The 14,015-nt window shown below is 44.6% G+C and overlaps 1 protein-coding gene across 1 annotated transcript; it reads left to right on the top strand.

Moving 5' to 3' along the window:
• The first annotated feature begins 8,588 nt into the window (after positions 1-8,588).
• On the top strand, positions 8,589-12,311 carry LOC141148535 (E3 ubiquitin-protein ligase TRIM39-like). Its single transcript, XM_073636080.1, has one exon. The coding sequence runs from the start codon at positions 8,762-8,764 to the stop codon at positions 10,517-10,519; it is 1,758 nt and encodes a 585-aa protein (XP_073492181.1). The 5' UTR covers positions 8,589-8,761; the 3' UTR covers positions 10,520-12,311.
• The last annotated feature ends 1,704 nt before the right edge of the window (positions 12,312-14,015 follow it).

Raw genomic sequence — 14,015 nt, 5'->3', positions numbered from 1 at the left:
CGACCGGGTCTCTGTGCTTCTCAATGCAATGTATGCCAATCATGGCAGAAGGGAGGGGCTGGAAGGGTACTGTACATAACTTCCTAAAAAAATCCTAGTGCCATGCCTCAGTTCTTCCCCCAAGAACCCTCAGCTCTGATGCAAGCAGTGGGTTGGCTCTTGGGAGGAATTATACAAATATCTTAATGGGTGGATATCAGTCTGGAGCAGTGTTTCTCAACTCCAGTCCTCAAGGCGCCCCCAACAGGTCATGTTTTCAGGATTTCCCGCGGATGAAATGGCTGCGGTAACTACTAAGGCAGTGAAACTGATCAAATCACCTGTGCAAAATAATTGAAAACATGACCTGTTGGGGCGCCTTGAGGACTGGAGTTGAGAAACGCTGGTCTGGAGGAGTGGGCATTCTTAGGCTGGCTGCACCCTGGGTAATGCCCACATGTGATGCTGATCTTCCGTAATTGAAAGTACTGAAATACAATTAATTAAAGGGGCAGGTCAAGTTGGGAAGGAAAGTGCTAGATGATGCTGGACGTCCTCCAGCCCAGAAATGAATCAGGCCCTATCTGACTTGCTGCAGCTTCTAATGCACATTGTGAGAGGTTTACAGTGTGCAGTGAAATCCGAGAAAGCCATTTAAGCCCATTAGAGGAGTCTGTACAGGTCTGACGGGAGGGCTGGAGGATCCGATTTAAGTAAAATATATTTGGCCAAAGGACACGCCCCCACCATACCTCCTCTTCTCATAGGCTGAAGCATAATATGGCAAAGCTGATCAATCAATCCCCTAGGTGAGGGTGATGTCACTTGGCTTTCCTGAATGGACTGAGGATCCTAAATCCTAAGAATGTTGGATTCTGGGAGCTGGAGCGTCTCATCACCAGATTCTGAGATCACTCAGCTTTCCCAGGATCCCATGGTGCAACACGTCAAATAGAGCCCTTCTTATTTCCTGGCTGGAGGATGTCCAGCATCAGCTACCCCAGTGGTCTCCAAACTGTGGCCCAGGGGCCAGATGTGGCCCTTTGCTTGCTTTTATCTGACCCTTGGGACACTATTTCCCCACTGATATGAGGCGCTATTCCTCCCACTGACACCAATGATGGGGTACTATTTTTCTCCCACTGACACTCAATGGGGCACTATGCTTTTCACTGATACCATTTTCTACTCTCACAGGCCACAGTCCGGCCCCCCTGAGGTCTAGACAGCAGTAAACTGGCCCTTTGTTTAGGAAGTTTGAAGACCCCTGATCAGCTCTTTCCTCCCCAGCCTGACTGCCATCATATGTTTGTGTTACCTAGGACAGTCCACATGCAAATACAGCCTACCTAGGAATTCCCACCCCTCCCACCTGATATCCACCCAATGGGGTGGAGGATCTTGACTGACCTGCACAGAGTCCTGACCTCAACCCGATAGAACAGTGGTTCTCAACCCAGTCCTCAAGTACCCCCAACAGGCCATGTTTTGGGAATGTCTCTTAGATAAAATAGCTGTCCAAAATACCAAGCCATTGACTATGATTTAAAGCACCTGTGCAAGATAAAGGAAGACCTACAAACATGGCCTGTTCGGGGTACTTGAGGACAGGGTGGAAAACTACTGCGATAAAACACCTTTGGGATGAATTAGAGCGGAGACTGTGAGCCAGGCCTTCTCGCCCAACATCAGTGCCTGACCTCACAAAGTGCTTCTGGAAGAATGGTCAAACATTCCCATAGACACACTCCTAAACCTTGTGGACAGCCTTCCTAGAAGAGTTGAAGCTGTTATAGCTGCAAAGGGTGGGCCAGAACAATATTGAACCCTACGGACTAATGCCCCGTACACACGGATCGCACAGTGCACAGGCGCCTTATCATGCAGCAACATCCACTGTCCTGTCCTGTGCAACTCTGGCCAAACAAGGCGGATGCATCGTAGCAACCGTTTCAAAACTTCAAGGTCTGTAACAAGAGAATCTGGATGCCGCACACTGGATAAAGTTGAAAATTCTTCTTTATTGTAAAAATTGGATCATCAAAAATACAGGACAATCAGGCTGATGGTACAGACACAGTTGACGTGTTTCGCACTCTAGTTTGAGTGCTTACTCATAGCTATGAGTAAGGCACCAAACTATTTAGGCACATCTCGTATATGATCAATGATTTCACTCAGAGACCGTTTATACATTGCGGAAAACGGGGATCAGGAAATGACATTTGTCAGCTTCCCCCCACCCCTACCCCAAAGCACGACCACATGTTGAGGCAATGTGGGCAATGTGGCCTGGTATGGTCGCTCATACACCCCCCCCCCCCCTGTTCCTGGATAAGGTCTGGTATGGATTTTGGAGGAGACCCCAAAATTAAAATTGTGGCATGGGGTTTCCCTTAAAACCCATACAGATCCAGAGGACCTGATATGGAAAAGGGGGGGTACATTTCATTGCTGGCATTCTTGTTTTACATTCAGCTGTCAGTGGGGAAACCCGCTGACAGCTGATGAGTCATCGGTTGTTAACGATGTGTCAGCGGGTTTCTCAGGTAATACTTCATATTCCCATCGCACACATTCCTGGTATAAGCTCTCAAGGTTTGGGTGCTGCATCAACAACCAGTTGGATATTGGTTCAAGTCACAAAGTAGATATTTGCCAGCACACCAAGGATCGACACAAAGTAGCGTCCAAACGGGTAGTTTATTGCAAGATCACAACATAAGAAGAGTGCAACATTTCGGAGTCGCGCAGGATCCCTTCATCAGGCATGTGATGACGAAGGGATCCTGCGCGACTCCGAAATGTTGCACTCTTCTTATGTTGTGATCATGCAATAAACTACCCGTTTGGACGCTACTTTGTGTCGATCCTTGGTGTGCTGGCAAATATCTACTTCTACATCAGTAGTCTGCAGCTGATTGCAGCTTTGCCCTGTGTCGTTTGCAGACATCTGGCGTTTAAAAATGGCGCCACCGCTCTCGGCAGCTCTCGTTCTCTCTCGGCGGCTTTCGGCCATTCTCTGCGGCTCTCGGCTGTTCTCGGCAGCTCTCAGACGCACTCGGCTTTCGGCGGCTCATGCGGGACTGCGAGAGCCACCGAGAGTGGGCGAGAGCCGCCTGAGAATGGCCGAAAGCCGCCGAGAGAGGCCGAAAGCCGCCGAGAATGGGCAAAAGCGGCCGAAAGCCGCCGAGAGCCGCCAAGAATGAGTGAAAGCCGCCGAGAGAGGCCGAGTGCCGCCGAGAATGGCCAAAAGCGGGCGAAAGCAGCCGAGAATGGCCGAAAGCCGGCGAGAGCGGCCGAGAATAGCCGAAAGCCGCCAGGAGCCGCCAAAAGGCTCACAATCGGTGGGGTATCGGCGTATAACACGCACCCACGATTTTTCCCTGATTTTAAGGGGAAAAAAGTGCATGTTATACACCGATAAATACGGTAGTTAGAAAATGAATAATGGAAACAAAGCTAACCTAAACAAATTTCAAAACAAATCCACGAAACAAAATTGGTAACATAACAAATTTATCAGAGATTAGAAAAATTTTCTGTTTCTGCACGTGTCTACTATCGGCATCCTTAACCATTGATGCCGGGAATTCTCAGCCATGTAAGTCAATGGGGGGCAGTGACTTCAATGGTTGCTAAGAACGCTGGCCAGTTTTGTCACCTGACCTGTTCACTAACATGGCCAGAAATTCCTGGTCGTGTAGGGCCAGTGACTATAATGGTGAGAGAGAATATATCCCTGATTTTTATATATATATATATATATATATATATATATATATATATATATATATATATATATACAACTAACTAACTATTAATAACTATTAAATTATAGGTATTGGAATTTCCTATCAAATTTGGCTGTTAGTGAATGTAACGAATACAAATTTATCTGAAGTTATGAATTATCCGAAATAACAAATGCCGCATCTAAACAAATGGAATGGAACAAGTTAACCACTTCAGCCCCGGAGGATTTGGCTGCTCAATGACCGGGCCATTTTTTGCGATTCGGCACTGCGTCGCTTTAACTGACAATTGCGCGGTTGTGCAACGTTGTACCCAAACAAAATTGACGTCCTTTTTTTTGCCACAAATAGAGCTTTCTTTTGGTGGTATTTGATCACCTCTGTGGTTTTTATTTTTTGCGCTATAAACAAAAAAGAGCGACAATTTTGAAAAAAAAACAACAATATTTTGTACTTTTTGCTATAATAAATATCCCCATTTTTTTAAAAAAAGCTAATTTTTTCTCAGTTTAGGCCGATATGTATTCTTCTACATATTTTTGGTAATAAAAATCGCAATAAGCGTATATTGATTGGTTTGCGCAAAAGTTATAGCGTCTACAAAATAGGGGATAGATTTATAGCATTTTTATTATGTTTTTTTTTTACTAGTAATGGCGGCGATCTGCGATTTTATTGTGACTGCGACATTATGGCGGACACATCGGACAATTTTGACACATATTTGGGACCATTGGCATTTTTACAGCGATCAGTGCTATAAAAATGTCACTGGCAGGGAAGGGGTTAACACTAGGGGGCGATCAAGGGGTTAACTGTGTTCCCTCGTTTATGTTCTAACTGAAGGAGGGAGGGGACTGACGAGGGGAGATGACAGATCGCTGTTCATACTTTGTATAGGTCTCATGCACACTGAAGCTCAAAAAAAAGCTGATTTTACAGGCATTGGAGCTTTTATTTCTCTGCCTAAAAGCTTGAATAAGCGTGTGCTTTTTTGTGCTCTCTTGCACATGTTTATTGAGCTTTTTTAAGCATAAGCGATTTAAACAAGCCCTCCCCTCAGCTCCTTTTTTCTGCATTTTTTGTGGGGTTTTTTTTGGGCACTTATGCCGTGTACACACGGGCGGCCTTTTCGACCGGACTGGTCCGACGGACAATCCGATCGTGTGTGGGCTTCATCGGACCTGCAGCGGACTTTTTCTGTCGAAAGTCTGACAGACTTTAGATTTGAAACTTCAAATCTTTACGTCGTAACTCCACCGGACCCAGAAATCCACTCGTCTGTGTGCTAGTCCGACGGACAAAGACCAACGCTAGGGCAGCTATTGGCTACTGGCTATCAACTTCCTTATTTTAGTCCGGTGTACGTCATCACGTACAAATCCGTCGGACTTTGGTGTGATCGTGTGTAGGCAAGTTTGTTTGGTAAAAAGTCCATCGGAAAGTCTGTCGGACCAGTCCGGTTAAAAAGTCCGCCCGTGTGTACGCTACATAAGGCGTCTTTTCTGCTCCAAAAGTTCCTCCCAAAAACGCAAGTTTGATGTTTTTTTTATCCTGCTTGTAAGAGCATATGCCTGTAAACTCCTGATAAAGCCATAGTGTGATATGGACACATTGGGTAACATCGGAGGGGAGCTTCCTGGCAGAATAAAAATGAGAGCCTGCAGGAGCCGCTTCTTTGAGATGCAGTGTGAATGAGCCCTAAAGAACTTTCTTCAGTAGAGAAAATATGTGAACACTATAGAACATTCTTCCACCAGAAGAGGAAATAATATGAGGAGATCTCTGTGTACAGTCTATGGAGATTTCTATGTGGATGGCAGAATGAATGGGGGAACCTCCAGCTGCCCTGTGAAGTGAGAGGTTTAGGAGATATTATTACCACCGCTAACACCCCTTTCCCATTGACCCGTGGGCTGCGCTAGCAGTAAAGCGCCACTAATTTTAGTTGTAGCTATCCAGCCGCTAGCGGGGCGATTTTAACCCCCGCTAGTGGCCGAAGAAAGGATTAAATACACCCGAAAAGTGACGCTACCGAAGTGTATACAGCGCTCCTAAACCACCACGAAGATGCTGCTTGCGGGACTTTTATTTAACGTCCTGCCAGCGCAGTGCCCCGGTGTGTAAGCACTCGGGCTCTCACACTGGGGAAGCATGGAAAACGCCTCCAGTGTGAAAGGGGTCTAAGACCCCATTCACACAGGGGCAACACGACTTGCAGGTCGCCTCAGCAAACGACTTCCGCGGCGACTTGCAAAACGACTTCTGTATAGAAGTCTATGCAAGTCGCCCCAAGTCGCCCCCAAAGTCGTACAGGAACCTTTTTCTAAGTCAGAGCGACTTGCGTCGCTCCGATTAGAACGGTTCCTATGTACAGAATGGGAGGCGACTTGTCAAGCGGTAGTAAACCTAAAAAAAAAACGAATGGGGCCCGGGCAGTTTAATGCATACTAGCACATTATAACAGACTTACCTGACAACGAAGCCCTCCAGCGGCACGCTGTCACTAGGGCTGAAACAACTAATCGATTATGAAATTAATCGATTACTATTTTCATAATCGATTAATCGGCCAGTAACATAATGGGGTTAAAAAAAACTAAAATGAGCCCTTTATAGTACAAAAAGAGCAAATAATCGCTACTGTAAATATTACTTTCACAGTTCTACAGTAAAAAAATAAACACCTTATAGGGCGTACACACGGTCGGACTTTGTTCGGACATTCCGACAACAAAATCCTAGGATTTTTTCAGACGGATGTTGGCTCAAACTTGTTTTGTCTACACACATTCGCACAAAGTTGTCAGAAAATCCGATCGTTCTAAACGCGGTGACGTAAAACACGTACGTCGGGACTATAAACGGGGCAGTGGCCAATAGCTTTCATCTCTTTATTTATTCTGAGCATGCGTGGCACTTTGTGCGTTGGATTTGTGTACACACGATCGGAATTTCCGACAACGGATTTTGTTGTCGGAAAATTTTATCTCCTGCTCTCCAACTTTGTGTGTCGGAAAATCCGATGGAAAATGTCCGATGGAGCCCACACACGTTCGGAATTTGCGACAACACGCTCCGATCGGACATTTTCCATAGGAAAATCCGACCGTGTGTACGGGGCATTACAGTAGTGATTATCTGCATTTTTTGTACTATAAAGGGCTAATTTTAGTTTTTTTAACCCCCATTATGTTACTAAACGTCTTAGACCTGGTTCACATCTATGTGTTTTTCACATCTATGCTTTTTTCAGCCACTGCGTATTTGGAAAGGGTCAGGGACTTTTTTTAACGCAAAACGGTGCTTTTTTGGTTCAATGGTTTTACTTTAATGGAGAAGCTGCAGAAAAGCATGTAATGTGTTTTTGCAGCAATTTGTGTTTTTTAATTTGCCCAACAACAAATTGGCCAAAAAAAAAAATGCAAATCGCAGCAAAATCACGTGCGCAAAAATCACTGCAGAAACGCATCAAAAGCAAACTGCATAGGTATGTACCGAGCCTTATGCTGGCCTCACGGATGATTTTTCAGACAAAAAATCTTTGTACATTCGCTGAATGAAAGAATGTTGTTTGAAATTTTCCCTTTAACGAAAACACTGAAAATTGCTTTGACCAAGAAGTTTTCTATTATTTCCAAAATTTTCCGTCACTGTGGTTGAAAATGAACGTCGATTTGACCGCACTAACGATAAGAAAATCGAACGAACGTTCTTAAAATTAAAATTAGGTTTTTTTTTTGAAGGAAGACATTGTTTGTTTTTTAAATTAAAAAAATTTGATCTCTGAGTGCCGGTGTTCTGCCGAGAAAGTTACGCTCGGCGTATAAGTTCCCCCCTCTACTGCGCCTGCGCAGTAGGTATCAGCGGAAATAGCCGAAGCAGAACAGCTGAAAATCAGCTGTACACGGCGCCTGTAAGAGGGCCCCTCGCGGGCTCGCTTCGCTCGCCACGCTTCGGGCACGGCCTCGCTGCGCTCGGCACTTTTAGATTCCCCCTCCAGGTCCACTTGGATGGTGGGGAAGGAACCTGGACCCAGAGCGCAGGCGCCGTGTATAGCTGATTGAAGCTTCGGCTATTTCCGGCGGCTGAGAGTAGTATGTACTGCGCAGGCGCTGCGCCTGCGCAGTGCAGGGGGGGAACTTATCCGCCGAGAGAACATTCTCGGCAAGACACCAGTTCACACAGGGGCGACTTGTCAGGCGACCTAGCCGCATGACAAGTCGCCTCCCGTTCTGTACAATGGAACCATTCTAATAGGAGCGACGCAAGTCGCTCCGACTTAGAAAAAGGTTCCTGTACTACTTTGGGGGCGACTTGCATAGACTTCTATACAGAAGTCGTTTTGCAAGTCGCCGTGGAAGTCGTGAGACAACCTGCAAGTCGTGCCACCCCTGTGTGAACCGGGGCTAAGTCTGATGATATTTACCAGATTCACAATTTAATAGTATATACAGTATATCTCTGTCTGTTATTCTCAGAGTGGATTAGATATTTTACTCCCTAATCGTATAGTTGGTCATTTATATTTACCACTGCATAGAGATATTTAAGAATAAATTGTCTTTTTTTAAAAACTTTACATATTAACTAAATTATGCACCACACACTTTTTTTTAAGGTTATTAATCGATTAACCGAAACAATAATCTGGCAATGAATCGATTATGAAAATAATCGTTAGTTGCAGCCCTAGCTGTCACCACTGGAGGCGCTTCCATCTTCACCCAGTCTTCTCTCCGGGTTCACAGGCATCGGCCATGTGAATGGCAGAGCTGGCGGTGACATCATTCCCGCGCGTGTGCATGGGAGTTGCTGTTAATGGCACTGCTGTGAAGGAACGGCACGGGTGACGGGTATGCCCGTTCCTTCAGAGCATTTTTGGGTGTTATGTTTTATTTAGAATCCTCTAAAACAGACAATAAGTAAAAATCACTTCCTGTCCTCTGTAGGGGTTAACTTGTGAAGCCTCCACCCTTATTATAAAAACAGAATTTTAGTTTCGTTTCTTTTTCCTTGTTCCCAGAATGGCGTTGTCTGCTCTAGGTGACGAGCTGAGCTGCTCCATCTGCCTGAACCTTTATACGGAGCCGGTGTCACTGAGATGTGGACACAACTTCTGCCGGGATTGTATTGTGACTGCTCTGGATACACAGGAGGGGTCTGGAGTTTATTCCTGTCCGGAGTGCAGAGAGGAGTATGTAGAACGTCCTCCTCTGGAGAAGAACAGGAAGTTGTGTAACATTGTGGACAACTTCAGATCTACACAACAAAAGAAAGAGAACAGTGAGATTCACTGTACCTATTGTGTGGATTCTCCGGTGGGAGCTGTGAAGACCTGTCTGCAGTGTGAGAATTCTATGTGTGATAAACACCTGACAGCCCACAACAAGACAGTGGACCATGTGTTGACGGAACCCACCTCATCCTTCAGTAGTAAAAAATGCTCCATCCACAAGGAGCTTCTGAAGTATTACTGCTCCGAGGATGCCATCTGTCTATGTGTGTCCTGCTGTCTGGTGGGGAAACATAAAGGACATGAAGTAGAACTTCTAGAAGAAGCTTTGGAAAAGAAGAAGGAGAAACTGAGAAGTGTTCTAGAAAACATGACTATGAAGAGAGAGAAAACTGAGAAGAACATTCAGAATCTACAGGACCACAAGAGAAAATCACAAGAAAAAGCAGATGATGAGAAGAAGAGAGTCACTGCCCTGTTTGAGGATACCAGGAAACAGCTGGAGGTCCAGGAACAGAGAGTCCTGAGTGAGATCTCCAGACAGGTAGAGGAGGTCTCATTGTCAGTCATTCGTCTCGCCAAACAGTTGGAGATTCAGAAGGATGAGCTGTCCAGGAAAATTGGTCACTTTGAGAAGTTGTGTAATATGACCGACCCAATAACTGTCCTACAAGATGAGGAATCTGACACTGATGAAGTCTCTCAAGATGAGGAATCTGACACTGATGAAGTCTCTCAAGATGAGGAATCTGACACTGATGAAGTCTCTCAAGATGAGGAATCTGACACTGATGAAGTCTCTCAAGATGAGGAATCTGACACTGATGAAGTCTCTCAAGATGAGGAATCCGACACTGATGAAGTCTCTCAAGAATCGGACACAGGTGACGAGAATGTGGAGGAATCTTCTGTTCATGATCTGGATGATTTTATGATCTCTCTTGTGTTGCACAGATCTATAACTGATCTTATCACTAATATGCAATTAAAAGCCAACTTCAATATACAGGATGCAATGGATCTGGATGAAAAAACAGCCCATAGATTTGTGGCTATATCTGATGACCTGAGAAGAGCATCCATTTCTAAAACACAAAAGATTAGACCAAAATTACCACAGAGATTTACATTATACAATCAGGTGATGAGTAGGGAGAGTTTTTCCCATGAGAGACATTACTGGGAAGTAGAGGTTGGTGATTGTGGGTATTGGGATGTGGGTGTTTGCTATCCCAGTATAGAGAGAGATGGAGAGGAGTCTGGTATTGGGAATAATAATAAGTCCTGGAGTATTGGCATACGTGAAAATGAATATTCTTGTGAACATGACTCTCAGTTACAGCTGTTATACCCGGAGTCTCCTGTGCAGAGATTGGGATTATATTTGGATTATGAAGGTGGCCGTCTGTCCTTCTACCAGCTGAGTGACCCCATCAGACACCTCCACACCTTCACCACCACCTTCACCGAACCCCTCCATGCTGCTTTCTATATCGATAAGGGGGCCTGGGTAAATCTCATAGGTCCAGTGTTTTTTATAAAACCGTAATATACAACATTATATTTTTCTAGAATTTTGTCATTTAATACAAGGAATAAAGAGGGTGAAATCATCATCTTGGATCTAGTAACAGCTGGGACAATTAAAGGATCTCTATATTAAGGCTGGCCATACATGTTCAAATGTTCTTTTAGATTTACCAAAAACCATATAATGTGAGGTCAAAACTAAACAAATTTCAATTGTTTCCAATCAGGCAGGCCCTTGCATTACACAGTTAAAGGTAAATATAAAGGAAATTGAACAACAAAAGTTGTATAATGCGTATACGTGTTTGTGACAGACCTAGCCGGGAGAGAGACTTTTGGAGGGGACTGAATGCTAGCCTCTTGCCGATCGATCGTGGGCCCTGCCATTTTGGGGGAACGGTGCTCTTTGTGAGCTGTATGTCTGTGGACCCTGGATTTGCCATATTAGAAATTTCAATTGTTTCCAATCAGGCAGGCCCTTGCACTACACAGTTAAAGGTAAATATAAAGGAAATTGAACAACAAAAGTTGTATAATGCGTATACATGTTCAATCATCTTTGTACCATCTTCCTTTTAGATTTACCCTAAACTATGTAATGCACGGGCCTGCCTAATTGAAAGTTGTTTAGTTTTGACCTCATATTATATGGTTTTTGGTAAATCTAAAGGAAAATTGTACAAGGTGATCGAACATGTATGACCAGCCTAATGGCCCGTACACACGATACAAAAATCGTACGAAAACGGTCGTCCGAGGAAGAATCGAATTTTTCCTCGTGCGATACCAGATCGTGCGATTTTTTTGTTTAGTCAGTATAGTTGTCGTCCGAAAATACAATACGAATACATTACAACATGTGACATCACTTCCGATTTTTTTTTTTTTTTTCTGTTGTACGGGAATTTTCGTGACTTTAGTAACCTATTCAATTTCTACTTGCGACTATTAAGCGAAAAAAGTCCTACGATCTGTCGTATGATATTCGGATCGTGTGTACGGGCCATAAGAACCAAAGTCTCTTGAAAGAGATCCTGACAACAATCAGAATGATAGGTGTTCATATTCCCTTCTGCTATCTCTTTTCATATCGCCAAGTTTTCAAGGACCATAAAAAGGGGCACCTTTGAGGAAAAATTATGTAGGAAAAGCACACACACCCTGCCAAACTCTCTATACAAAGATCATACAAAATTAATATGACCAAAATGATTGGTTAAACTTGCCAAGCAAAGCTGGCCTTACACCTGTCTTCATCAGATCATTAAAGAGAGAAAGTATAAAAATCGTTCGACCATTTGATAGTCTTCATGGACTTGACTAATTTCAAAATGACTTTTTCTTTTGCATACCAAATAACTTGATTTTCATTGAAGAAATGTTCTACTTCTGGATTACCTTTTCCAAGCGCTGGCACATAAGACTAGTTATAATTTTTCGCGGCTGGGAGTGAACTCAACAATTAGAACTGTGTTCCTTTCATTCGATCAAAACCTCTCCCATCCTTGTTATGCCTTTTTTTTTTTTTTCACTAATTCTGGTAGAAAACCATTGTCGTATCATCACTTTTTGAACTCTAAAGGCCCGTACACACGATCGGATTTTCTGACACCAAATGTGTGATGGCAGGGTTTTCTCGGAAAATCTGACCGTTTTGTACGCTCCATTGGACAATTGTTGTCGGATTTTCCGGCAACAAATGTTGGATTGCATGCTTTAAAAATTTTCCCCACAACAAATGTGTACCTTTTTGGATTAGCCGACTGTGTGTACACAAGCCTGTCACACAAAAGTCCAAAGTACAAACACGCATGCTCGGAAGCAATGCTAACCATAACACAACATTAGCAGAAGTTGCCCAAAGGGTGGCGCTAAAGAGCTGAAAAACCACGTAGTACGTCGCTACGTTCGTGTTTGTTGGCTGACAAAGTTTTGCCGTCTGTATGCAGGACAAGTTCACGGCCAACGCCCTTTGCACAAATTTCCACAGATTTGTCCGATGGAAATCCGATCGTGTGTACCAGGCTTTAAGCCTGGTACACACGATCGGATTTTCCGCAGACAAAGCCTCGGACTTTTGTGCGAAGGGCGTTGGCCAGGAACTTGTTCTGCATAAAGACGCCAAAGAATTGTCGGCCAACAAACACAAAACTACGTGTTTTTTTTTTTTCAGCTCTTTAGCGCCACCCTTTGGCACCTTCTGCTAATGTTGTGTTTGGTGAGCATTGCTTCTGAGCATGCGTGTTTGTACTTTGGAGCTTTGTCCGACGGGCTTGTGTACACACGATCGGAAAATCGGACAACACACAATTGTTGGCGGCCAATTTTAAAGCATCCAAAGTTTATCCGCGGAAAGTCCGACAACAATTGTCCGATGGAGCGTACAAACGGTCAGATTTTCAGATTGTCATCACACAATTCCCGTCGGAAAATCCGATCGTGTTTACGAGACTTTATAGTGTGTATGGGGTCTTGGGCTCCTTTCACACTGGTGATCTGATCTGGCCTGCCTGTCAGTTTATCTGTTTGGACCTGATCGGATGGTCCATGTATCTCTATGGGCAGTTGGGTGTAAACGGACTTGTGTCCCTTTACACCCGCCTACCTCCAATCTAAACCAATCTGCTAGAAAGCAATGGATGGGGATCCACCCCTTCCCGTCTAGGTGGGTTGGATCGGAGGGCAGTCGGGTGTTAATGGAGAGCATAATCTGTTTACACTTGCCCGCCCATAGTGCAGACCAGGCTCTGTCCATGTCTGCTCCCCATAAACTGAGCAGACACGGACCTGTCCTCCTCCCGCTCTGCTCTGACCAGCAGGAGATCAGTGGACAGATCCCCCCCATTGGGCAAAGCAGAGTCTACCCCATGTCACACAATGGTCACTCTTTCACTTCTCCCACTTTTCTATTTATTTTGACCCCTTTGTCACTTTTTTGTATTTCTATATTTGATGTATACACGTTTGTCACTGTGTGATGAGTAGGGTGTGGGTCCTCGGGCCTACCCTGAAAGTCTTGGGATGGGGGTGGACATGGCCTTCTGGCTTGGTTCTCCCTCTCTCATGGGGTCTCCCTTTGGGGGAGTCCCACCGAGTACTTGGGTGGGTCTGTTTTGGCAGACCCTCCAGAGAAAGGGGGTCAGTCTGGTTTCGGCCAGATGGACCCAAGTGAAGTACCTCCGTCCTCGTCTGGGGCCTAACGCCCCGGGGGATCAGGGTAAGGTCCTTCCTATAAAGGACTAGTAGTGGAACACCCGTTGCACGTTTTGTGTCACCTCTTTATGTGTGTGCACTTTTTTTGGCACCGGGTGGAGTTTTTGGGTGTGTTTCACACGCCACAGGCTTTTCAAAAAAAAAAGTCTATCCCATGTGAAAGGGGCCAAAGGGAGATTGTAATGTATGGTGGGCTTAAGCGTTATTTTTTCTTTAACTTTGGAGACAATTCCTCACTTCCTGTTGTATCTCTGGGACAGGAAATAAAAATAAATCCATCAAATGGGATGCAGATTGTACAG

Source organism: Aquarana catesbeiana, linkage group LG06, assembly GCF_042186555.1.
Source record: "Aquarana catesbeiana isolate 2022-GZ linkage group LG06, ASM4218655v1, whole genome shotgun sequence".
Classification (NCBI taxonomy): Eukaryota; Metazoa; Chordata; class Amphibia; order Anura; family Ranidae; genus Aquarana; species Aquarana catesbeiana.
Note: the sequence above shows the minus strand (reverse complement) of the source record. Positions and strands in the feature narration are given on the sequence as shown.